Genomic DNA, 23,828 nt, shown 5'->3' on the forward strand with positions numbered 1-23,828 from the left:
CTCCTTCCATATCTGAGTAAGATGCACCCAGGCTCGGTTCAATGAGGACGATTATCCTCAGTCCTGCAACCTACGACTGGCCTGTTGGACATGCACGGCTTCTCGCCAAGACGGTGTAACAAAGAGCCCGTAGGCATGACAAATGCAACAGAAACGGAACCATTCAGCGCCCGGTTCGGATAATAACGAACCTTGTAGGATATCCATGATTATGCTTAAATTATCTCGTCAGATCTTAGCTTCTTGGCTTCTGCTCCACCATCTTCGTCAAGCTTCTACTGCCCAACGCTGCAATGTCTTACTACTGAGTCTTCTTGTTCTTATTCCTCGCCTTTGCAGCCGCCAACTCAGCGTTAACCTTCTTAATCGCCTCCCTCGCCCCATCCCACTTCTTCCTCTTGCCCTCCCCATCGAAAACCCTCCACACAAACGGCGTAAAGACTCCATCCATCAACAACCTATACAGCGCGCGATCATTCCACCACAGCTTCCATCCTTTCACTCCCCACCCGAGATGTTCATACACTTGTGACCCAGCTGCCTTGTCAGCCCACGCAAGCCAGTCAGACTGTCGCAGCCAACCAGGCACCACGCTGCCTCTATTGGCAAGCTTACATATTGTCTCGTGGTGCTTGTCTGTGGCGCGGTTCATTTCGTCAATTGAGGGGAGGGGAGAGTTTCCTTTCCAGATTTGAGCGATGGCCATGGTGCAGATATCGCTGATGGGGAATGCGCTTGTTGCGACAAGCAGATTGCCCATAAAGGCCAGTGAATCTGGGTAATCGAGCGAAAACACGTTCTGATAAAGTCGTGGAAGGGGTTTTCCACGAGATCCGATTGCTTCTGCCCATTTTGGCGTTGTGTTGCGCGTGGGATCAATGCTTGGGTCTAGGAGGCTGAAATCTGCCTTGTATCCGGTGCACCAAATGATCGTGTCAACATCCAGACGCGTTCCGTCCGTCAGCTCAATCTCTCTAGGCCCTGTGACGCGTTTGATCTTCGGGACTGATGCGATGTCGCCCGACTCCAGCAGAGGAATGAGATTGTCTGATATGACGGGCAGAGCGTGCAGGACGGAAATTGCAGGAGAAAGACCCCATTCAGGCCTTATCTTGAACGCGTTGTCCTGCATTTTCTTGCAGATTGCGTTGAAGATGATTTCGTACAGATAAGGGAATGTGCTCTCGAACGTTCCCATAAAGGCCATTGTGCGCGCTGTGAGGGTGTGATCGAACGGGATGCCATCGCGCTTTCGTGGGATCTGGGACATTGAGCATCGCGACTTGGTCAATTGATCATGGGCGACTTACCACTATAACGCCGTGACTACGAGAAAGCCATATCTTTTCGGCATGCCCGCAAAGAGCTGCCGCAGTGTCTGCGCCGGTATTGGATACGCCAACAACTACCACGCGTTTGCCCTTGAAGAGCTCTGGTCTATCGCCATCGTTAGTCAACTTGCGTGCCAACGGAGATCATAATGACACACTGCTTGAAGGCGCGCGAATGAAGAACCTCGCCTTCAAATTGCTCCATGCCCTCGACCTTGGGAATATGCGGACGATTGTTTCCGCCCGTCGCCATGATGACCTTGTCGAAATACTCAGGCTCAGAGCCTTGGATGTCTACCGCCCAGCGATTGCCCGCGTCATCGCGTCGCACTTTCTCTACCGATACACCTAAACGAAGCTTATCGCGAAAGTTGAAGTGGTCTACGTAAGACTCGATATACTCTTCCACTTTGGCGGACGGGCAATGACTGGGCGTGGAGTCTGGGTACGGGAAGTCTGTGAAGGCGGCCTACAATAGTCAGCATTTCTACCAGGGCATACAGAGCATGAGATTCGGTGAGTACCCTTTCTTTGGAGATGTTGATGATGGTACCTTGGGGCTTGTCAGCGATGCATTCTGTGCGGCTTTGAGGTGTGTGCTTACTCGGTAAGACTGATGTCTTGTCTTGCTCGGTGTAATGCCAAAGACCTCCGACATACTCACTGCGCTCGAATCCAGTCACGTCGAAACCGACTTCGAGTAAGTTTTTGACCGCGACAAGGCCAGCGATACCTGGGTTGTGTCAGTGCCCCCATCTTCAATTAAGATACCCGGAATACCCACCGAGGCCGACCACAGCCACCTTTTGAGGCTGCTTATCCATGTTTACTTGGGGTTCAAGACTACATCTCCGATGTCGATGAGACGATCGCCTCAGCTTATATACTTGCTCATTTTCATGGACGGCCCGGCATCATCTCAGCTGACAGGCGGTGACAGCACAGACCCATCAAGGTCGGCAGTCAGCAAGACGGAGCATTCCGGACTAGAGCACTAGCCTGGGTAAACTTTGTACCTTGTCACAATCAACCTTAACAGTCGAACATCCGTTGGTGTTTTTGAGAGCGCCCGCTATTTTTCATATGAACAAGGATGTGAATTAACTTAACCATCTTGCCGACTTGCCAGTCTTGTGAAGCATCTCAAATCTCGATTGAATGGAAGCAATACGAGGTACTCTGAGCTTGTAAGGCGGAATTGATCCCGCAAACACGCCACCAAGAGCTTGATGGCTTGAGTCTAATGCGCGATGCTGGAGAGAGATCAGATCGATTAGATAACATGGAACGTTCTTACTGGTGCAGATGCCGAGCTGAACAGTGAACTGTGCGCTATGACCCACGAGCCGGCCTGAAGTCGATCCGACGACCGACTTCGGATCATCAATGGGGAGCAAGAAACATCAGACCTTGACGTAGGGTGTCAAAGCAAACTGAGCAAAGGTATGCTAAACTGAGTGAAGGTATTATAAACTTATACCAAGTTATCAAGTGTTACTATTATTTAGGATCAAGGCCCCAAGTTTTCTTTCCTCCCCTAGATCACATCGCGATGCCGAGTAATATATGTTTATGCATTTCCGCTATGTAATATTATTCAAATACAACCGCTTTCCAATCTCGAATGTACAAGCTATGATCTGTTTGGTGAACATAAGCTCTCAACCACAGATCTCAAGTGTCAAAAACATATCTCGCTGAGAACTCGTAACCAATCGCTCCATATACAAACGCTTTTCTGATGATCCCCCGTGCATTGCATCTTGCCCAATTTAAAAAACCCAAGTCAAGAATAGACCACCTCCTAAATTTTCGTCATCAGAACGAGGAAATTCCCAATAACAAGTCCACGAGCTACCGCAATGGACACCAATGCAGTGAGGGTAACACCAAGATAGAGGAACGCCAGAGGCTTTGCGCCCGCCTTCTCCAACATGAGGGCACTCAAGGGATTGGCGATAAGGAGCGACACTCCTACAAGCAAGTTGGTAGAGCCTGAGAAATTGTTAGTCATGTCCTCAAAAGTGGCTGGCTAGATACATACCATAATATCTCGCATAATCCTTGGCAGCGCATGTTTTGCCGACACAAATTGGAGCCACCGTGTAGAAAGATCCCGAGAGGAGGCCCCAAAGTGCTGCGAATGCGTAGAAAAAGGGGCGGCCCGATGTAGTAAAAGGGAAGAAAATGGTGGACATCAGAACGACCATGAGGACCATTGTGATGACCATTGCATTCATTCCTCCAATGCGATCGCTTGAAAAGCCCATGATCAAGCGGCTGACACATGAGGTTCCGCCTATGACCGAAAGAAGGATGAATCCGTCCTTGGCAGTGAAACCAGCGCTGGTTGATATAGCTGGGAGCAGACCGGCTATGCCACAGTTGACAAACTCCATCAGGAACATGCTGAAAGCCACGAAAAAGAAGCTGGAGCTCTTCCATGCCGAGAGATCAAATACCGAACCGGTATTTGCATACGGGTCATAGTTGTCGGTACCCAAGACCAGACGTTCGAAAGGCAGAAAACAGAGGAATCCCACACTCGTCGAGCTGGCAATGACTATCGCCACGATCCTCATGGACCAGACCCAACCAAGATGCTCAAATGTCGAGTGAAGAACAAGTGGAAAGATGGTAGCACCAAGGGAAGCTCCTGTGACAGCGACGCCCATAGCCAAGCCGCGTCGGCGAACGAATAGCTTTCCAATCACTCCAATAGCAACAGTGCAGTTGATACCAGTGCCGATACTGCCAAAGACACCGAAACAAAACATGAACTGCCAATATGTTTTGCACTGCCCCATTATGAGAAAAGTGGCAGTTGAGAGGATCCCTCCGATTGCGCTTAGGAGTCGAGGACCATAGCGATCGAGAAGAGAGCCGTAGAGGAAACTGGGGACGCAGGCGAGGAATAGGTATACGCCGATGATCCAGCCGATTTGGCTGTTGGTGTTGTGTTTGAGTTGGTTGTCACTGAAGTATGACTGGAGTGTGCCGATGGAGCCGTTGAAACCTGGGGTTTGGTGTTAGTAAAGTCTGCTACGGTGTCTGATGAATGATTTGGGAATATGTAAGACGTACCAGAGGAGCAAACCAGAAAGAGGAATGAGCCGAAGACACACAGCCACGCACGCCGGTCTGACTCATGGTCCATGACGAATGACCCTGATCGGTAAGATAAGGGGCGAATGGATGGGGGCCTATCCATGGCCTGACGATTCGTGTCTTCAATCCCATCTTGTAAAGAAACATCAACATAGGGGAAAGACCTCTCAAAGTCGAGGGAGGGGGTCTTTTCCAGATCGAGCGAATCGGTGTCGTGTTGGCGGACCATTTTTGTGAATGATGTGTTGTGACAAGTATGAAATGAGTTGAAAGTGCAAGTCCAAAAACTGATCTCGCAGCTGGTTTATATATATTTCCCGCTTCATCTTGAGTTTGGGAAATGGAAGTTTGATCAATTCATCTTGAAGGCTTATGATTTCTGAGCCAGGAATATGAAAGCTAATATGTTTTCTCTTCACTCTGAATGGGACCTCTATGTTATTGACTTTTAAAGATCACGCATGATAAGAAATTTCAGTGAGTAAGACATGTGGAAAATAAACGCATTATCACATTTAAGATTTTGTATTCAGTTCGTCTGGAAACCTCTTTATCAGAGCTACTCTAAGTTTAGTTTCGTTTAGCTAAGTTCAGCAGCAATATCCTTACAAGCCGCATCTCTTGTAATTATTCTTGTTAAAATGGCTGTGATTTGACACACTTATTCCGCATGTCTGAGCTTCATCCCGTCGACTTGTTTAGGCCTCGTCTCACTTAAAACCTGCATTTGCAATGAGGGTACCCGTGGAAAGTATCATGCTAAGAAAAGGATTCGGAGATGACCATTATTGGGGAAAAGAAATATCATGTTCTCATTCGTCACCTGTGTTTGCAGCCTAAAGGTTAACCTTATAGGCCACAGTCAAGCCATAGTTCAGAGATGACCATCTGTCGATACTTCTATAATTCTCACGGTGCTGTGACTTCCAGCACGAAGGCTATCAGCAGTAAAGCTTTTGCTTATTTAATTTAGTGAGAGGAAAAAACTGAACGAGAGGTCATATTCGTCGAAATAGAAGAAGTTTGTCGGATATTCAGAGTTGAGCCAGAAAGTTACTCTGTTCTGATAGCATTGTTTATTTTTCTCAATAGTGATAAAGTCAAGTGCCCACCCAAACGCGAGTGAGTGGGTGGATGTCGAAGCTAAAACGAATCTGACGTTTTCAGAACCAACCAACCAACCACCCAAATCTCACCATCTGACCAATCACATGACCCCATCAAACCACTCAGCCCGGAAACTACGGCATCGTACTTTTATCGTCATCAAAACCAACATCAACATCATGACAAACCCATAATCACCGCCTCACGACATGCCACCTCTAAGCGAGGCCATCCGAAATGGCATCTCTGACTCGTTGGCGCGCACTCAGCTCTGGCTCAACACGCCGAATGGCCGTGGCGTGCTAAAGTGCACTGTTGCCTACACCATTGCCAGCCTTGCGACTTTTGTACCGTTTTTAGCCAACTTTCTGGGCAAGCCGGAGGGTAAACATGTTGTTGCTACTATTACGGTGTATTTTCACCCTGCGAGGTCGGTGGGGTCGATGATTGAGGCTATTCTTATTGCTGTTGTTGCCGTTGCTTACGCGGAGGCCGTTTCGCTGTTGTCAATGGTCACTTCGGTCTTTTTCGGATCGACGATGCATTTAGTGACGCTATCGCATGTTTTGGTTGTTGTGGTGTTTATCGGTGGTGGGTTTGGCTTCATGGGTTGGGTGAAACAAAGGATGTTAAATCCACTCGTCAACGTCGGCAGCACCCTTGCAGCTCTCGCGATAATCGGAGTCGTGACCAAAGAAAGTCACGTCATGTCAAACGTGTTCTCTAATGAGAAGGTACTCCAGGTATTCAAGATGCTCGTCATGGGTATCACAACTACGACGGCAGTCAATCTGCTGCTCTGGCGAACGAGCGCCCGCACGTCACTGCGAGAGACGATGAATCGAGTCTCGATACCGCTGGGAGATATGTTATACATGATTACCAACAGCTTCCTCAGTGGGTCTGAAGAAGGTCTGGTGTCGGATGGATTTACAGCAGCATCGACACATTATGCGAAATCTTATTCTCAAATGATGAAGGACATGAGAGAAGCGAAGTTTGAGCATTATTTCCTTGGACATGAAGAGATTTACGAACATGAGAGGACTGTTGCGAGATCTATGGAGACCTTGGCACAGGCTTTGGGTGGTTTGAGAAACGCGACGAATACCCAGCTTGAACAACTCAAGCATCCCAAGCCACTGAGTCCAAGAGCATCAGGGACGGCTTCACCTAATACGGCGCGACAGCTGTTTGAGCAGTTTAACCAATCGATCACCATGTCTATGACAAGTGTGCGACAGAATCTTTGCAGAATTCTTCACGAGCCGCAGTTTGGACAGCCGCCCAGCTACGAAATCAACGTTGACGAAGATCTACGACGCAATTTGATGGACTCATTGAGTACATTCGACACAGCCAGATCAGACGCTTTACAAGGACTATACGACCGAATAGAGCAGATGGCTTCATCTCACGAGTCAACACGCGCTAATCTCGAAGAAGTCGCTGCAGCGTGCGGCCACTTCACCTTCAGTCTTCAGTCCTTCGGCGAGGACGTTCTTCAATACCTCGATGTTCTAGATGATCTGGAGTATGTGATTATACGCAAGAGTCGAAGTTGGAGATGGCTTCTCTGGTGGAAGACTGGTGCTGAAGAAGATCGGAATAAAGCGATCAGATTATTTGAGTCTGCAGAGGCTGCTGATTCACTGATGCGGACGAGGCAGAGGTCTGTTAGTGTACCGGATGATTCAGCTGCTGTGCCTGCGCCAGTGGATTTGAGGACGTGGTATAATGCGCCCGATCTGAATAGGATACTGGCTTGGTTCTGGAGAAACATCTCTGCGCTTTTTAAGAAGATGGCACGAGATGATAGTAAGTTTGTTCCTTTCCCCGATTTGCTGTCTTCGTTCACTAACTTCGACTAGTTCAGTTCGGCCTCAAAGTTGGAATTGGAGCTGCTCTATGGGCTATGCTAGCTTTCCTTGAGGAAACAAGAGAGCTATACACCGAATGGCGTGGTGAATGGGGTCTTTTATCCTTTATAATCGTGTGCAGTTTCACTGTTGGAGCTGCCAACACCGTTAGTTTGGCTCGTTTCATCGGAACGATATTCGGAGCTGTGTTCTCCGTGATCAACTGGAAGATCAGTCATGGTTACGCCTTAGCACTGATTCCTCTTGGCTGGCTGACGAGCTTTATCAACTTTTACCTTGTGATTCAGCATGGGAAAGCTTCTCTTGGGCGAATCAGTCTTCTTGCGTACAATGTGTCTACACTGTACGCGTATAGAGTTAAAAGGAAGGCGGATGGAAATGATGCGACGGAGGATGGACAGTTCAGTCAACCTGATATCATGGAGATCGCCAAACGCCGAGCCATTGCCGTTACAGCAGGTATCATTTGGGGCCTGGTGGTTTGCCGACTCATATGGCCCATATCAGCCCGCCGAAAGTTCAAAGAGAGCCTCTCTGTTCTCCATCTACAGATGGGTCTGATCTGGAAGCGAGGTCCGCTTACAGTCCTTTTTAGGAGCGAAGGGTCTCAAAGCTATCTCAAGTCAGGTGAACAAGCTGCCTTGCAAAGGTATGCTGCAAACTTGGATAGTTTGAGACTTGCCGCCGCTTCAGAGTTTGAGTTACGAGGCCCGTTTCCTATGGAAGTCTACGGCCGTGTCCTGAAAAGCACCATGCGTATCCTCGATGGCTTCTACAACATGAGCCTCGTTGCATGCCGAAAGGGTCATCTCACAGAAGGTGAGAGGGCATTACTTGAGTATACAGCCCGTGAGCGCGCTATTCTGTGCGACCATATCTGCCAGGCCTTTCAGGTGGTTGCCAGCTCAACGATGTTGGAGTACCCTTTTGCAGACGCTACACCAAGCATTGTATCGGCACGCGAGAACTTGTTGAGCAAGATCTTTGAGTTCAGAAAGGAACATCCTCGCAGATTGATCAACGAGGGTGGTGAGAGCAGTGAATCAAGTCAGCTACTTGTAGAGGAGAAAGATTATGCACTGCTATACGCATATGCGCTTGTTACGGGACAAGTTGTAGATGAACTACGGTTGATTGGAAAGGAGATAGGGAGTCTGTTTGGTGTTTTGGACGAGGATACCCGGCTTTTGCAGTAATAGAGATGGAACCATCGCGAAGGTATATCACTTCATAATAATGTACATCGGACTTTCACGAATACTACAATCACAAATTCAATTCATCCAGCAGAGTAGTAATAAACCTAATCACCCGCAAAAAATAGAACGCAAGCAATTCGATAATCAAACCAGACCTTGACCCAGAACTAGAGCGCCAAGCAACCTTCTAAACCACACCCTTTTACCATCCACAAGCAATTCATCCTAGCGCTTCAAACACCTGAAATTTATCATCTCAGCTAACCAATGCTTAAAGAAAAACACTTTTACACAAGTGATTCCTAGGGGTCGTCTAGCCCGAGCAGCTTGACGCTGTAAAAATACTCAGCGAAGCTTATAGCCTGCCGCCCGTCTTCGTCGAGACTTTGCAGCACGAACCGAAGAACCTTATCTTGAAGCGGAGGATCCCTCTTTGGGACTAGAACAATGTCGGTGCGCAAATGATATTCCTCATCCAATCTCCTGGTGAAGATGACATTGCCGGCATTCAGCTTCCCAGCTCGTTTGGCAACGTCAATTTTATGGTCTTGTGGGTCAACAAACACGATACCATCACGAGGGATAAAGGTGCCCTTTAAGAAAATTCTGGTGTTCCTCAACGTCAGAGAGGCCAGGAACTCGTCAAAGTATGCGAGCGTGATAAGACCTCTCCGTTTCGAATTTCGCTGAAGGCGTCTGTAGTCACGAGAAGTGGACTTTTCCCAAGACCATACATGAACGACATAGCCATGAGAAGCAGCATGTTTCACTGCTGGAATCATGTCACTGTCACCAGAAATAACAGCAAACACAGCAGGCGTTTTCTTTTCCGAATACTTGGTAACGGTATCTGTCATGTCCTTGACCAGGCTGGTATCAACCTGCTTCTCTTGATTCTGCTTGTTTCGAGGCAAGTTGAAAACCTCTGACGTGTAAAGTTTAAGGTCTCGATAGAGAGGCCCGAGGTTTTGAAAATTAGATCCGTAGACATTGAAGAAGACTCTTTCGTTAACTGTGATGCCGGAGTTCTTCCGAATGATTCCCTTTAGCATGCGGATATCGTAACGCCAGATTAGGCGCTCGTTGCGAGGGACGCGATGGCGCTTCTTGTTTGCAGTTTCACCACTGATTCTGAAGTTCGATTCATCCATGTAGACGTGTGCGACACGACCGTTTCCGCTAGACGAGGGGCTAGGAAGCCCGGGCGCTTGAGAGTTTGGTATCGGTGACAGGTAGAGAGAGTTGTGTTTATAGAAGGAATTTGAGTCGATATCGCAATGATGAATCACAATGAAGGGATAAGAGGATAAACATCAATACGACTGATAGAAAAGTGCACATCTTATAGTGGTAAATTTATTACTTCAATGACACTGGCGATAACAGTGAAAGAATTCAGAGTCTTTCAAGAGGAGTGACTGATCATTTCTCACAAACCCATAAAAAGCCCTTTGTGACGGAACTCCAGCAGAAATTCCGTCACTATCAGAAGTTGGTGAAGCGATAAAGAATTAGTGCTGGCTAATTGAATGAAGAGGACTAAGAATCATGCTGCGATATGCAGTTCTTGTTGGAGTTAAATATTCTTTGTCGCAGCTGCATATAATGCAGGCTCTGTCACAACTCATAACAAAGACTACTGACCAGTTGAGCAGCAGAGCGATAATTGCTGAATGGTGAAGATGGTGATATGAAATGGATCTTTTCCTTTAAGCCAGTCTCTTTGTTCATGTTTTGCATTCATGAGATGAGGCGCATGAGCTCCTCCACAAGAGCTCTAAAGCTAAAGGGTGCCAGGGTTCATTATCGTTGAGACCTGTATTACCAACCAGGTCTCACAAGGAAACTGAGTACAAGGCTGTCATTGCATGTAGTCCCTCAGTTCCAGGCTCCGCAATGGTGTTATTGACCTTTGGGCCTTGGGGCTGAAGTCTCTTTCAAACTCTCAACCTTATCACACAGGCTCGGCGGCATACATGTCAACAACAATCTGTACCTTCTGGCGAGAGTGCCAAAGTAAAGCTTGGCTTGGCTAGCAGATTTCTATATCAGCCCAAGGCTATGTCTATTGGAACTATGCAGCTGATTACTGAATGTGAGCGTAAACTTGAGGATGTCAACTCATGATAAGGACACAATATTTGTTAATTATTTTTACAATTAAAGCCTAATGTTATACTTCTCCCTAAGGCTTATTTAAAATTAGGACATTTAGCTAGAATCATAGGTCAGCCTAAACCTTCTTTAAATAAGAGTCTGGCGTGATATTTGCCGCTGAGACCTGTAGCTAAGAGTTTAAATCAGCCGAGAGAACTTTGTTATAGATCATCTGTCGCAGAGCAACTGTGGATGTAGCTTTATTTTCTGAGCTGGTGCTCATGCTACTTAGTACAATAGTTTATGGTACTCCATGAATGTTTATTCGGGCTAGGACTATCAGTTCAGCATAATAACTATGATAGAGTCGTTAGTGCACGAGCATATGTCAACGTCAACAATAATGATGGCCAGTCGGGGAAGATGCCAAAGTAAAGCTTGTCTTGGCTAAGGTTTGCCGAATGTGGAGAAATTCCCCAGATTTCTCCGTCATTCATGCATGACCATGTTCTATCGGGCCGTTTATATCACGACGACCACGATAAACCGGGGATCCTTGATTGAGGCATTCAAGTACTCCGTAGCCTCGGAACACATCCCGATGAGGAAATAGTCTCGGCCTGGCGGATAACCCGATAGAAAACACAAAGAACTATGTTTCTATTCCGCTAATCTTCAGCGTCAGTACCGACATGTCAGCATAACACGAGATACTAGGGGGGTCAATCGGTGAATACCTACCAGAATAGGCAGTTTTGAACACCTTCATGTCTTCATCTACCGGTCAACACTTTTCTCCCCCGCATCTTTTCTCAAAATTGCCTCTACATTCCCGAATCAGTGGTTCCTTAACCACTCCATCGAATGTGGAGTCAAACCCTGTTCATGACGTTTAGTCCGGGGTTGGTGCTTAAACTTGAAGAATCAAGCAAGTCCCTAGCGCACAATCTTAACGAAGTTACCCCATTCAGCAACTCTAAGCACCCAAGCTCCAAATGCCATGATTTATCACCAGTTCCTGATCGGCAGTCTATAAAGACAAGAATTTCCTCACAATGGACTTGACCGCTTCAGCAGCGCTGAACTACACCATGCCCAACATGTTTTCTCAACTCGTCGGCGCTTTTGCCCTCTTTACTGCGCTCCCCTTCGCCCAAGCTGCACCAAGTCACGAGAAGCAATGCTCGACTTCGCGCACGGAGCACAGACGTAGATTGTTTGTGCTCACGGATATCAGCAATGAGCCTGATGATCAGATGAGTCTGGTCCGGCTGTTGACTTACGCCAATGAGATTGATATCCAGGGCATTTCTGTGACGACTTCGACGTGGATGCCTGATAAAATCGACTACGAGTCTGTCGTGGGTGTTTTGGACGGCTACAAGAAGGTTGTGAATAACCTCAACGCCAATGTTCCATCTCACGCGCCTTATCCTTCGTACAAGTATCTTCTTGACAGGGTTCACAAAGGTCATCCCGTTTATGGACGAAAATCACTCAATATGAGTCTGAGCGACGGTGCGAAGGCGCTTGTCAAAGCTGCCGACAAGGCGAGTGTGGATGATCCTCTCACAGTCTCTGTTTGGGGCGGATCTGCGATTTTGGCTGAGGCTCTTCAGCACGTGTCTCGGACCAGAAGCCAGGATGCTGTTGATGCTTTCGTGGAAAAGCTTCGGGTTTACGCCATTTCTGATCAAGATGACACTGGCATCTGGATTCGCCTTCGTTATCCTCAACTCTTTTACGTTGTCTCTCTGCACGGGTTCAGTGAATATACTGTTGCAGCATGGAACGGCATATCAGGCGAAGAGTACCGCAACTTTGACCACGGCGGCCCAGATTCCAGCATCGTTTCTAACGACTGGCTGGAGAAGAACATCCGACTTGGTCCTCTGGGATCTCACTACCTCAACTGGTCTTTTATCATGGAGGGAGATACACCCGCTTTTCTACCTCTCGTCCAGAATGGCTTGGGTGACGTGAACCATCCTGAGTGGGGAAGCTGGGGCGGTCGATATACTCTCCTTGACCACACGAATCAGTCGCGCGTTTACGCTGATACGAGTGACTACGTCGTCGGCGCGAACGGAAAGGCATTCACAAGCAAGTTTGCAACTATCTGGCGATGGCGCCAGGATTATCAGTTCGACTTTGCTGCTCGTATGAAGTGGACTGTCAACTCCAAGTACTCCGAGAACAACCATCAACCTGTTGCTATCGTCAACGGCTCTTGCGGTACTGCCCCGTTGAAGCTCAAGTACAAGCCTGGCAGCAGCATTATTCTCGATGCATCAAACAGCTGGGATCCCGATGGTGATGAGCTCAAGTATGATTGGTTCCACTACCGCGAGCCTGGTGGTGCTTACGGACGAGGCTTGGAAGGCTTTGACCCTTCGCTAAAAATGAAGCCCGTCTTGACGCCCAAGAGCCCAAACGTCAACATCACAAGCATCAAGGATGATGGCAGCATCGTCAAGCTGGACACTGCTAAAAGTCTGAACGATGTGAGTAAATCCTCATAATGAACCAAACATATACTGACTTCATTTTAGACAATGCACATTATTCTTGCTCTCCGCGATGCGACCGAAAAGCCTCTTGCTACCTACAGGCGGGTTATTCTTGAAGCCAAATAATCCAGATCACTCTCCTGAGCCATTAGTAGTACAAAATAGTATTTCATTTCGCATTCTATTATTCACGACGAAGTCTATTCTATCAGCTGCCTTCCGACCGTTGTTAAAGTCTATTGCCATTCAAAGTGACGTCCGACCGAATATATTTAAAAGAGCCTGAGAAGAAGGCCATAATGACAGTTATATGGACACTGTCCCTGCACATCAGAACAGCCCCGGACATCCCACCGGGCAGCCCACCGTCATAGAAGCATGAAATACCGCACCCCAGTAAAGAAAAGGCATGAAGGCAATGCGATCCTAGTAAGACACCACCTCGTTCATTCTGATGATGATGAGAGGCCGGGCCTTTACAAACCGTAGTTGGTATCACGGTGCTCTACAGCTTGTCCTCAGGGAGCAAGAAAATATCAGACCTTACTACAAGCTATCAAAATAAACCCAGTAAAAGGTATACTGAGTGCTAGCTAAACATATACCCAGTTATCTAAGCTCTTTTGTCGTTTGAGATGGAAGTCCTGAGTTTTCTTTCATCCCCTAGCTTGTCTAGGGTGTGATCATAACCGTTTAGCCTTTACAATTCCTCTATATGAGACTCTTAGGTATTCGTGCGCTTGAGTTTACGAACAACGTTATTTACCATGTCGATGGAATAGTTCGTGCGCTTTTTGGCCACCAACTCCGCTTCCCTCCTTTTATTCAGACAAAGGTGCATGATGATATGGTGTATACATCCATCGCACGGCAACTTTCAACGAGGTAGACAAATATTGGCTCGGGCATTGACAATTATCACACATTCTGAGATTGCTCATTGATGCGCTTCTTTACCCCACCAACTTTAACCCCAGGTCCAGCATGCCGACCCTGGTCGCCGGCTAATATCTTATATCAGACCATATTGACAACATACCGAGAGTTCAAGTATGAGAAAATGTTTCACGGTGGCTCGTGGTTTTATGTTTTAGGGTTATGGAGTTGGATCCCCACCAACACCAACTCTTCGCTTCCTTTATCTCTTTCTTCCAGATGATGATCCCTTCCCTGCTCATGGGCCGCAGCTGCGGTCTTTTAGCTTCCGGTCGCTGCTGAGACCTTCAATCAGCCTCCTATCCTCCAAGACTTGCCAGACATCGACTTGATCCGGGTTTACAATACATACTACTACTCCGCCTCAACCTTCCACTACTCCCCCGGCGCCCCTATTTTGCGCTCCGATGACCTAGTCAATTGGGAGTACCTCGCTCATTCTCTCCCATCCCTCGATTTCAACGACCCAAAATTCAACTTGACAAAAGGAAGGGCATACAACGGTGGAGTGTACGCTTCTTCGCTTCGATACCACAAGACGCAGAAGAAGTTCTATTGGTTGGGATGTATTCAGAAGAATGGAAAGACCTACGTTTACACGGCGCCGAAGATTGAGGGGCCGTGGACGAAAGCGTCGACTATTTCAGATTATTGCTTGTACGACGCTGGTCTTCTCATCGATGATGACGATGCCATCTACGTCTCATCTGGGCAGTGGACGCCCAATGGTGCTGAGTCTCAGACGTGGATCTCAAAACTCGATGAAAACTTGCAAGTTGAAAAGCAAAAGTCTGTCTTCAAGTCCAACAAAGAGCTTGCCTACATCGAAGGCTCTCGGTTCTATAAGATCAACGGTACTTACTTCCTTTGGCTGACGAACCCTGGAGTTGGCAGAGGTCAAATCATTGTCAAATCCAGCTGTGATGTTTGGGGGCCCTGTGACTCGTGGCATCGCGTACTCAAGAATAACGGAAAACATATTGAGGGTAGCGGATCTCCTCATCAAGGTGCCTTTGTAGAGACACCTGAAGGGGATTACTGGCACGTGGCTTTCGTGGAGCTCGGAACAAGCGGAAAGTTCCCTGTCCTCGCACCCCTGAAGTGGGATGAGGAGGGCTGGCCTAACGTTGAGCTGGACAGTAACGGTGATTGGAAGAGTTCTTACAATTATCCATTACCGAGGCACAATGTTGAGCCTGTTGAAAGGACGTTTTAGTTTAAGGAATCTAAGCTCCTGCCTAGGTTTGAGTGGAACCATGATCCAAATAACGACAAATGGACTACTGGACCTGATGGGCTGGTGTTGCATACAGCTGCTATCACTAATGACTTGTTCTCCGCCCAAAATACACTTATACACCATATCCTTGGCCCGCAGTCCATCGTCATCATTGATCTTGACTACTTCTCCATGGTAGACGGGGACCGCGCTGGATTGGTGTCGCTAAGATATGATGCAGGCTGGATCGGTATCGCTAAAGACGGTGACTCAACAACCATTCAGATGGTTGACAATGCAGCAATGGACCCTGAAAGCAACTTCGTCACTGCCTCGAAAGGAACGATCATCACAAGCAAGCCTATGTCTGGCGGCAAGATCTGGCTGCGCTGTCAAATCTCAACAGCTTCTCCAAATCATTCATCATTATTGTATAGCACAGATGGAAAGACCTTTGTGAAGTTTGGACAGGAACATGTTACGAAGCAGGGAGGGGCTTGGTTCACTGGTACTCGACATGGTATCTTTAACTTTGCGACCAAGAAGAGCGGAGGGCATGTTGTCGTCAAGGCATTTGGCATTCGTCTTAGCTAGATGCTGTACCCCATTTATGATCACCTCTATATTCCTTCCAAGCTGCAACGGGCAGATGCGGTCTTGGTGTAGAGCAGGGGACCTAACACAGCCAGTGACGTTGATCAATTAAATGACTGATTGGTACATCGACTGAACTATCCAGTTGATAGAGCTATAGGTTAAGAGTAGAACTTCTAGTTGACATTAAATGATCTTTAGTTAGAGATGGCAATTTCCCCTCCTGTTCAGAACATCTTCGTCCCAGACTTGACGGTCGTTATATTGCATGCCAAACGTTCTGATTAGCCCCCTATCATGTTAAACAGCAGCGGAAATCTTTTCTTCAATCTCTTCATCTGTGAGGAGACGGATACCAAGAAGCTCGTTGTCAACTTTGTCGTACGCCGCTCGATACTTACCACTCAAAACTGCAGCTTTCAGCCAGGGGAAAGCAGCATGGGGGTTGGTAGGATCACTATTGATCAGTTCTATGCCCCGATCCAGCGCTTCCTGGGCATCAACCTGGGTCACTGTCCATTGCGTCTCTGGCGGGCTATGCTTCTTTGCCAACTCTAAAATCTTGGCCTGAGTGAAAACGGCTTCGTGGATGAGAAGGTTTCGGTTTTTTGTCGCGTCAGGGATCTTCAGGGCGTTGGCAATGGCCTTTCCGATGGTAGAAACAGAGGTTGAGCTGAACCTATGCACTCCCTTGTCGTAAAGCTCCATCGAATGGTTCTTCAGGTCGGCTACCAAAGGAGATTCAAGAACGTATTCCAGGAAGGCACCGGTTGAGAAAATTGTGTGTTCAAGAGCACCGGAATCAGCCTTTTGGCGCAGATAGTCCTGGATCTCTGCCATTACTTGGATCGCCGGCAGGTCTCGTGCCTTGGGGTCTGTGGTGAACGAGCCAAAGTCTGATGGGATGTAGCGCTTGACCCCAGCTTCGATGCTGGCGTCAATGATAAGCTTCTGCCCAGCCAATGCAGCTCCTCCGAGAGTAGCAATTGCGACATCCTGCCCTTTGAGGGCTTGAACGAGGCTCTCCTTGGAGGAGTAATCGACTTGGACTACTTTGACATCGGAGGGAACGCCCTTAATGTTGGAAGGATCACGACTGAGTAGGGTGACGGCGTAGCCGCCCTTGACCAGCTGCTCAAGAATTGCGGTCCCCAGCATGCCTTTCTTTAGAAATCATTAGCACGTGTTCGCAGTTCACAATAAAGGTGAGTTCACTTACGCCGAGAAGAGCGACGTTTTGGAAGGAGGCCATTTTGGTATGGAGCTTGGATGTTCGTATTGGGTGAAGATGCGAGTTGAAATGATGTAGAAGAAGAGTGAAATTCGAGCCGCGGCGCACGAGGTATTATCAGAGTTTGGTGACATGATTGATACACATTTTCATGGCACCATTGCGGTGATTTGAAATGCATTGCTAGATTTGTCTCGACTAATTACTAAGTAAGTCCGCCTCTTATTGTTAAGCGGATGTAAATTGCCCGACATGCATCCGTCGACGGAAGCATTTTGCATCCGGTGGCCATTTGTATTTGTCAGTGATGCACGTCACATCCACTTGCAAACCATGTCGAGATCCATTGCGCACTCCGCCTTTATCTCAGCGCTCGCTACTCTGTTTCCATTTGCGACTGTGATTTACTTTGACTGATGTCCAAGATGGCTAACTCTCAAGCTCTGGCGACTCTCGGCGAACTGTGGTGCCGCGTCCCCGCCTCGTTAATAAATGCCACGAATTCCTAAGGCGCCATCAGTAGGTGCTTAAGCTGATTTCCAATGCAATGTCATTACTTTATAGGACAGGATTTACAATTAATTCAGCTTATATAAATTACAATTATAGAGTATAATATTTATAATATTTAAAGTTTTCTTATTTAGAAATTCAGGTAAAAATACTATTGCGAGTCTTGAGAACGAATAGATGAGGATGAAGTTAGAGGTGCTCGAGCTCAAATATCATGTAGAGGCCTGGACACGAATTGTAGGTGAAGAGTATAACATTGTGTAGAAAGGATAGCTTGTCAACGCGATGCGGTCAGTTCTCAGGAGCGTGGTTCAGAGACACATCTAACGCCTTATCAGATAACGTTAAAACAATTTTAGCTTTGACAAGGAGTTTTCCCATCTCACAAACCTTCCAATTATCACCCTCTTATAATTACGATTGCGAAGTCCGCTCCATAGCCCAATTTCATGCCAAGATTGGACACTTGTAGGGAACTCCGCTCCGTAGCTTAAAACCTCTGAACAGTCGCATGTAGATTATTAAGCGAACGCCGCCTTTATTCATAGAATAATTGCTGATATCATTCCCAGATTGCCCCTTGTATCCGCTTAGTTCATCTAATCCATCTATTCGCATGGCTGACACTATGCAAGCCTGGCAGTACTCAGCTATCCAGGGCAAGGTGGAAGACAGCATCTGAGTCAACGATGTTGCAAAGCTGACCGAATCTTCTCTCGCCAAAGGGCAGCTTATTGTCCAGGTCATCACCACGGCTCTCAATCCCGTTGACTACAAATTACCTGAAGCGGGATTCATTCGGTGCGTGATGATTCCGCGCCCCGCGACTGTAGGCCTGGATTCTTGTGGTCTCTGCTTAAGATGTTTATGAGATAACTGTATTTAAGCTAACGGTATTTGACACGTGGCTTACGCAATGTCGAAATTTGGAGTTCAGCTCAGCTATGTATCAGGCTTTCATTAGGCATCACCCCTCACTGCCCAATTGTTCTAAAACACCTGCCTCAAATCTTGAGCTATTATCGCCGAACACCCAGCAAGTATAAGCCGGGAAACATCATCTCTCTCACCTGAGCTCCCGATAGGCCATGGCCCCGTATTTGTACTCACCATTACCAGAGGGTAGTATCCGCCTTCTTCGGATAACCCCGCACCCGGACAAGAACTCCCCAGTCCAATGCGAGCTATTCAGTTTTGCTCTGTCTGACTCGGAGAGTACCTACCCATACGAGGCCTTGTCATACGTCTGGGGGTCTGCAGAGAAGCCTCATTCTATCGTTGTGAATGACCTTAACTTCCTCGTGGGAACAAATCTTCATGCAGCGCTGGTGCATCTTCGACATGGCTCTCTAGAGCGTATCATATGGATTGATGCAATTTGCATCAATCAAGGAGACACGTTAGAGAAAGGACAGCAGGTCCAGTCAATGGCCGAGATCTATGCTAAAGCCAGCTGCGTTGTTGTTTGGCTCGGGTCGGCGTCAACTACCAGCGATCAGGCATTGGATAACATCCGCGAAGCAGCACTCCGAAATTCGACAGAGGGGAAAGATCAAAAAGGTATTTTCCAGCTTCTCCAAAGACCATGGTTTCAGCGCATTTGGGTAAGCCACCAACTCCAACCCGGCATCAGGAAAGGTATTCATCAAGTCCATCCAGGTCCTACAAGAGGTTGCCGCAGCCCGATATGTACTCATCAAGTGTGGCTCTACTGAGATTGATGGATATGCATTCTGCTCGGGCTTAAATGCAATGGAGCTCTCCTATAAAACTTACCCGAGTTTGCAGCCCCTGGTTCGATCTGTCACCTATCTCATACGGGGAGCCATCTTCCGCCCTCGGCACGTCACAACACAATCCAGTAAATTTTCACTCGACATACGTCCTCTGAGCGAGTTAGCTGAGATGTACCATACCCGAAAGGCTACCGAACGCCACGATAAAGTCTACGCTTTGCTTGGTATGAGCTCCGATGATCCCAGTGGAGCGGGGCTATATGTTGACTACACGATTCCATGGAGTCAAGTATTTCATAGACTGGTTGAATATGTACTTTCACAATCGGTATCTGTGAAGACTTGGAGCGACAGGGAACTGGCTGTTATTCATGGAAAGGGCCTAGTTCTGGGCGAAGTCTCCTCGGTTCAAAGAGATCCGGCTTGGGAGGATAGCCAGGAAGTGACAATTACCTGGAAGAATGCATATGTTGAGGCTGGCAGAATGTCGTCTTGGGCAGTCCAGGCCTCGGCAAAGAGCGTCCAAGCAGGGGACATTGTGTGCCTTCTTCAGGGAGCGTCAAGGCCCACGATCATCAGACTATGTCATCCTTACTGGGCCGTTGTCATGATTTCGGTGCCTCCCACAGACTCTATTTCTCGCAATGGCAAGGGCATCGAGTGGTCGGAAATATTACAGTCGGTCACGAGGTTCTCACACAGCTTTGTCCTTGTCTGGGACTGGGAGATGCAACCAAATGAGTCTCTTGGCGATCAAGAAATAAAGTACGAGGAACTCATGGTCAAAGAAATGCAGAAGGGCTCAATGACAGATAAACTGTACATTATTGCAATACTGGCGAATATTGGATTCGTATTGCATGATCTTGAAAGACATGCCGAAGCTGAAAAGTATGTCCGGAGATCGTTGAGAAACTTTGACAAGGCTTTGAAAAATGTGGACAACTCGAACCCAGCGTCGAACTCCAGAATTGGTACTAACACTGGGGCATACATTGCAGCGATAACCGAAGCTCTTCTTGGAGTTGAGGGCGGTTGGTTGCCACTGAGATGGGCGTCAGAGGATGGATACGACTTAACGATTAAACTTATGCTTGAGAAAGTTAACCCGAACATAAAGAGTGAGGCTGGTCGAACTCCGCTCTCTTGGGCATCAAGTCATGGCTACGAGGCTCTTGTTAATCTGCTTCTTGGAATCGAGGTTGTTGATCCAGACGCGAGAGACGAGAAGGGGTGGACTCCACTGCTATGGGCAGCCAGCAGAGGACACGAAACAATTGTTAAGCTTCTTCTTGACACGAAAAAGGTTGATCCAAATGCCAAGGAAAAGCCCGACGAGACCAGACGAACAAGGCGAACACCACTCTTACTCGCCGCAGAGGGTGGTCACGAGGCAGTAGTAAGGATGCTTCTTGATACTAACGCGGTTGACTTGAGCGCTAGTGCTGAGACTGGAGAAGCGTCTTTGCTGTGGGCCGTGAAGAACGGGCATGTAGGGGTTGTTCAACTGCTACTTCAAACAGGAAAGATTGTTCCGGATGCCGCAGAAGAGAGTGAGATTGAAGACGAAAGCGGACGAACACCGCTTATGTGGGCAGCAAACAACCAGCATCACGATGTTGTTAAGCTTCTTCTCGATACCGGCAAGGTCGATCCGGAGGCTAGAGACAAGTGCAGAAGAACGGCCATATCTCTCGCCGCGGAAAACGGCAATGACAAAATTGTGAAGCTGTTGTTGAGTACTGACAAGGCCGACCCTGACGCAGTTGATAAGGATGGACGAACTCCACTAATACTGGCGGCAGAGGGAGGGTTTGAAAAGGTTGTTCAGCTGCTTCTTGATACAAACAAGGTTAATACAAGTTTGAAAGACAACCGCGGACGAACGCCTCTATCGTCAGCCGCCAAGAATGGCCACGAAGCTATTGTCAGCATGCTAGCTGAGAGAAATGAGCTGAGCTTCCAAGACCTACAGCGCCAGATCCTAGCACCCCCCAAGCATGAGGACTTTCTCAACATCCGAGATGAGGACTACTTTGACCATCGATGTCAAGAACTGTTTTCAAATCTTCGACAGTGAATCCTACGCTTTTCAAAGTTTTCGGATATGCGCGCTGCTCGCTTGACATCAGAAATTCGCGACGAAAAGATCATTGACAGGCTGGACAACGTCATACTCGATGGGTCAGATGTGGATACGTATCTCTGCGATCGAGTACGTCGTCGTGATGTGTTTACATCTGTAGCCATGAGTATGCTCTGGGAGTTCGTCTTTACTCGCTACTTGTTCGGCCTGGATCGAGAAACAAGACAGAAGCTCAAGAGTCTCGAAAAGCAGTTGGTCGGACCCCCCTCGGCAATACGGAGATGGCGCGCCACAACTCTGACACTGTTGTCTAATCGTGACAGTGTCCAGAACCAGCGTGACCATGATGCTAGAGCCGTATCCGAAACTATCTTCGAGACCTTATGCGCCATTCTCCCACCACCTTCAAATCTGGAAAGTCAGCTTGTTTCTAGTCTGTCGCAGGTGACGAAAGAAGCAGTCGAGGTTTCAGTCGAGATGCGCAGTCAAAAGGCAGAATATATGATGCTTCCACCTTTGCAGCCCGAGTATGATACGAATGGTGACCTTGCAAGCTTGGTCTTTTTCAACGCTGCTTTGATGAATGAGCGCGGTGATAGTTCGGACTTGACCAATGAGGAGTATGAAGCTCAAAAGTCAACAGTGAGAATCGTGTTGTTTCCCCTGGTTGTGAAGAAGGGAGGAGATTATGGTGACGGCGATGACGAGATCGTTGTTTATCCAGCTCAAGTGCTGGTAGCGCCAAAAAGATCTGAAAAGAAGAACGTGGAAGTAAGTTCCTGAATTCTCATGAATTTTAGAGGACGGCCTGGAGCCTAGAACAGGGTTAGAATGGTGAAAACAATGATAGAGTTTTTCGGGAACACCAGAAAGAAGGCTTTAATTCTGAGCCTGAGCGTACCGAGAGGAGAACCTTCATCACCCTATCGTAAGTTTGAACAGATCCGCTGATTCCAACTGAATCCTCCGACTACGAACTCAAATATCACGAGATCTTTCATCTGCGTCGAGCTATCAACGCGGCCTGTGTATACCGCGCTTTCATAGACGTGGGGTGATGGGAGAGCCGACCGGAAGATGATGATCTTGGACAAAGGCGAGCTCGCAATCGGAGAAAGTCTTTGGTCCTTTTTACGCCTACTACGCTCGGTTATCACTGAGCCAACCTTGTTGTGGATCGACGCGATCTGCATCGATCAGGCCAATATCCATGAGCGCGACCATGAAGTGGGGCTTATGCGGCAGATCTACACAAGCGCTGCTAAAGTGTATGTGTGGCTCAGACAAGAGGACGAGAGTAGCAATATCGCGATGCGGTTTGTGGCAGCGCTAACTTTCAAGTCCATTCGTCCAAGAGGTCCAGGATACCGCCCCCTGTGGTCAAGGCAGGAAGGCAGAGCCCTTCACCCTCTATGCGATCGACGTTACTGGAGTCGCATGTGGATTATTCAAGGACTCCTCCATGCTAACGATATCACCGTTTGGTGCGGCTTACTCAACTTTTCGTGGGCGATATAGAGAAGCTCTATCTTAGACTCAAGACAATTGAAGAGTCGAACTGGTTGGCGTACCATGAGTATCACCTGATGGTCATGCAGAGCTCCACTCTCGTCATGTTATGGCAGCGGGCACATTGGAGACACCCCGATACCCCTGTTCCAAGCCTCCAGACCCTGATCGAGATATTCCGAGGCTGGCAATGCACGGAACTCAGGGACAAGGTCTTTGCATTACCTGGTATTGCAATGGAAGAATCGGCTGTGAAACCCGACTATGCACTCACAACACGAGAGTTGTATTTTGCCGTTTTGCGGCACATCGAGGGATCGCAGGATCAGTTCCGCGCATTACTTTCGCAAATCTTGAGTCTCGCGGGTCGAGATGCTGACTTGCCCGGACAAAAAATGTATTCCCATCTGACAAATACCCGCTGTGCGAGATAAAGGCTGATGTGATAACAGGGTTGAGTACAGCACGCCGAGCGCCCAAAGGCTAGTGTTGAGAGCGAGGCAGAACGACTGGACCGATGGTGTTGTTTAATTTCTATCCATGTCAAACTTGTAGCGACATATCTTATGTGGAACGACTCCGGGATCTCCTCATCAAGATTCACAGGACTCTTGAGGTTATGTTAACGCCTGATACTTTGTTGCTATTTAAGTTCTCTACGCTCATATAACCTGTGAGGCGCGCAATGTGGACAATCAGCTAGTTATAGGGTCTGTCAACTCAAATAACACCCTCATCAAATCATTTCAGGCGGTATACCTATCAATCCATC

The 23,828-nt window shown here is 47.8% G+C and overlaps 9 protein-coding genes across 9 annotated transcripts; 5 read left to right on the forward strand and 4 right to left on the reverse strand.

Moving 5' to 3' along the window:
• Positions 1-301: 301 nt before the first annotated feature.
• FMAN_09503 (flavin depend monooxygenase that catalyses the oxidation of rubrofusarin to 9-hydroxyrubrofusarin) lies at positions 302-2,155 on the reverse strand (the record flags this gene model as incomplete). The annotated part of the gene is made up of 6 exons (XM_041830355.1): positions 302-1,261; positions 1,311-1,437; positions 1,490-1,800; positions 1,856-1,884; positions 1,936-2,064; positions 2,116-2,155. 6 exons carry the CDS (start codon positions 2,153-2,155, stop codon positions 302-304), a joined length of 1,596 nt encoding a protein of 531 aa, XP_041681026.1.
• Positions 2,156-3,135: 980 nt separating this feature from the next.
• Positions 3,136-4,668, reverse strand: FMAN_09504 (uncharacterized protein; the record flags this gene model as incomplete). The annotated part of the gene is made up of 3 exons (XM_041830356.1): positions 3,136-3,326; positions 3,376-4,347; positions 4,416-4,668. 3 exons carry the CDS (start codon positions 4,666-4,668, stop codon positions 3,136-3,138), a joined length of 1,416 nt encoding a protein of 471 aa, XP_041681027.1.
• A 1,087-nt stretch (positions 4,669-5,755) lies between these two features.
• Positions 5,756-8,622, forward strand: FMAN_09505 (uncharacterized protein; the record flags this gene model as incomplete). The annotated part of the gene is made up of 2 exons (XM_041830357.1): positions 5,756-7,364; positions 7,418-8,622. 2 exons carry the CDS (start codon positions 5,756-5,758, stop codon positions 8,620-8,622), a joined length of 2,814 nt encoding a protein of 937 aa, XP_041681028.1.
• A 305-nt stretch (positions 8,623-8,927) lies between these two features.
• FMAN_09506 (uncharacterized protein) lies at positions 8,928-9,776 on the reverse strand (the record flags this gene model as incomplete). The annotated part of the gene is made up of 1 exon (XM_041830358.1): positions 8,928-9,776. The coding sequence occupies one exon, from the start codon at positions 9,774-9,776 to the stop codon at positions 8,928-8,930; it is 849 nt and encodes a 282-aa protein (XP_041681029.1).
• Positions 9,777-11,813: 2,037 nt separating this feature from the next.
• Positions 11,814-13,358, forward strand: FMAN_09507 (uncharacterized protein; the record flags this gene model as incomplete). Its single annotated transcript, XM_041830359.1, has 2 exons — positions 11,814-13,226; positions 13,275-13,358. The coding sequence occupies 2 exons, from the start codon at positions 11,814-11,816 to the stop codon at positions 13,356-13,358; spliced, it is 1,497 nt and encodes a 498-aa protein (XP_041681030.1).
• An 858-nt stretch (positions 13,359-14,216) lies between these two features.
• Positions 14,217-15,981, forward strand: FMAN_09508 (uncharacterized protein; the record flags this gene model as incomplete). The annotated part of the gene is made up of 3 exons (XM_041830360.1): positions 14,217-14,228; positions 14,434-15,307; positions 15,482-15,981. 3 exons carry the CDS (start codon positions 14,217-14,219, stop codon positions 15,979-15,981), a joined length of 1,386 nt encoding a protein of 461 aa, XP_041681031.1.
• Positions 15,982-16,281: 300 nt separating this feature from the next.
• On the reverse strand, positions 16,282-17,233 carry FMAN_09509 (related to 2`-hydroxyisoflavone reductase; the record flags this gene model as incomplete). The annotated part of the gene is made up of 2 exons (XM_041830361.1): positions 16,282-17,145; positions 17,201-17,233. 2 exons carry the CDS (start codon positions 17,231-17,233, stop codon positions 16,282-16,284), a joined length of 897 nt encoding a protein of 298 aa, XP_041681032.1.
• A 2,397-nt stretch (positions 17,234-19,630) lies between these two features.
• FMAN_09510 (uncharacterized protein) lies at positions 19,631-21,541 on the forward strand (the record flags this gene model as incomplete). Its single annotated transcript, XM_041830362.1, has 1 exon — positions 19,631-21,541. The coding sequence occupies one exon, from the start codon at positions 19,631-19,633 to the stop codon at positions 21,539-21,541; it is 1,911 nt and encodes a 636-aa protein (XP_041681033.1).
• Positions 21,542-21,568: 27 nt separating this feature from the next.
• FMAN_09511 (uncharacterized protein) lies at positions 21,569-22,330 on the forward strand (the record flags this gene model as incomplete). Its single annotated transcript, XM_041830363.1, has 1 exon — positions 21,569-22,330. One exon carries the CDS (start codon positions 21,569-21,571, stop codon positions 22,328-22,330), a length of 762 nt encoding a protein of 253 aa, XP_041681034.1.
• Between the last annotated feature and the right edge of the window lie 1,498 nt (positions 22,331-23,828).

The sequence above is a fragment of the Fusarium mangiferae genome, assembly GCF_900044065.1.
Source record: "Fusarium mangiferae strain MRC7560 genome assembly, contig: FMAN_scaffold004, whole genome shotgun sequence".
Classification (NCBI taxonomy): domain Eukaryota; kingdom Fungi; phylum Ascomycota; class Sordariomycetes; order Hypocreales; family Nectriaceae; genus Fusarium; species Fusarium mangiferae.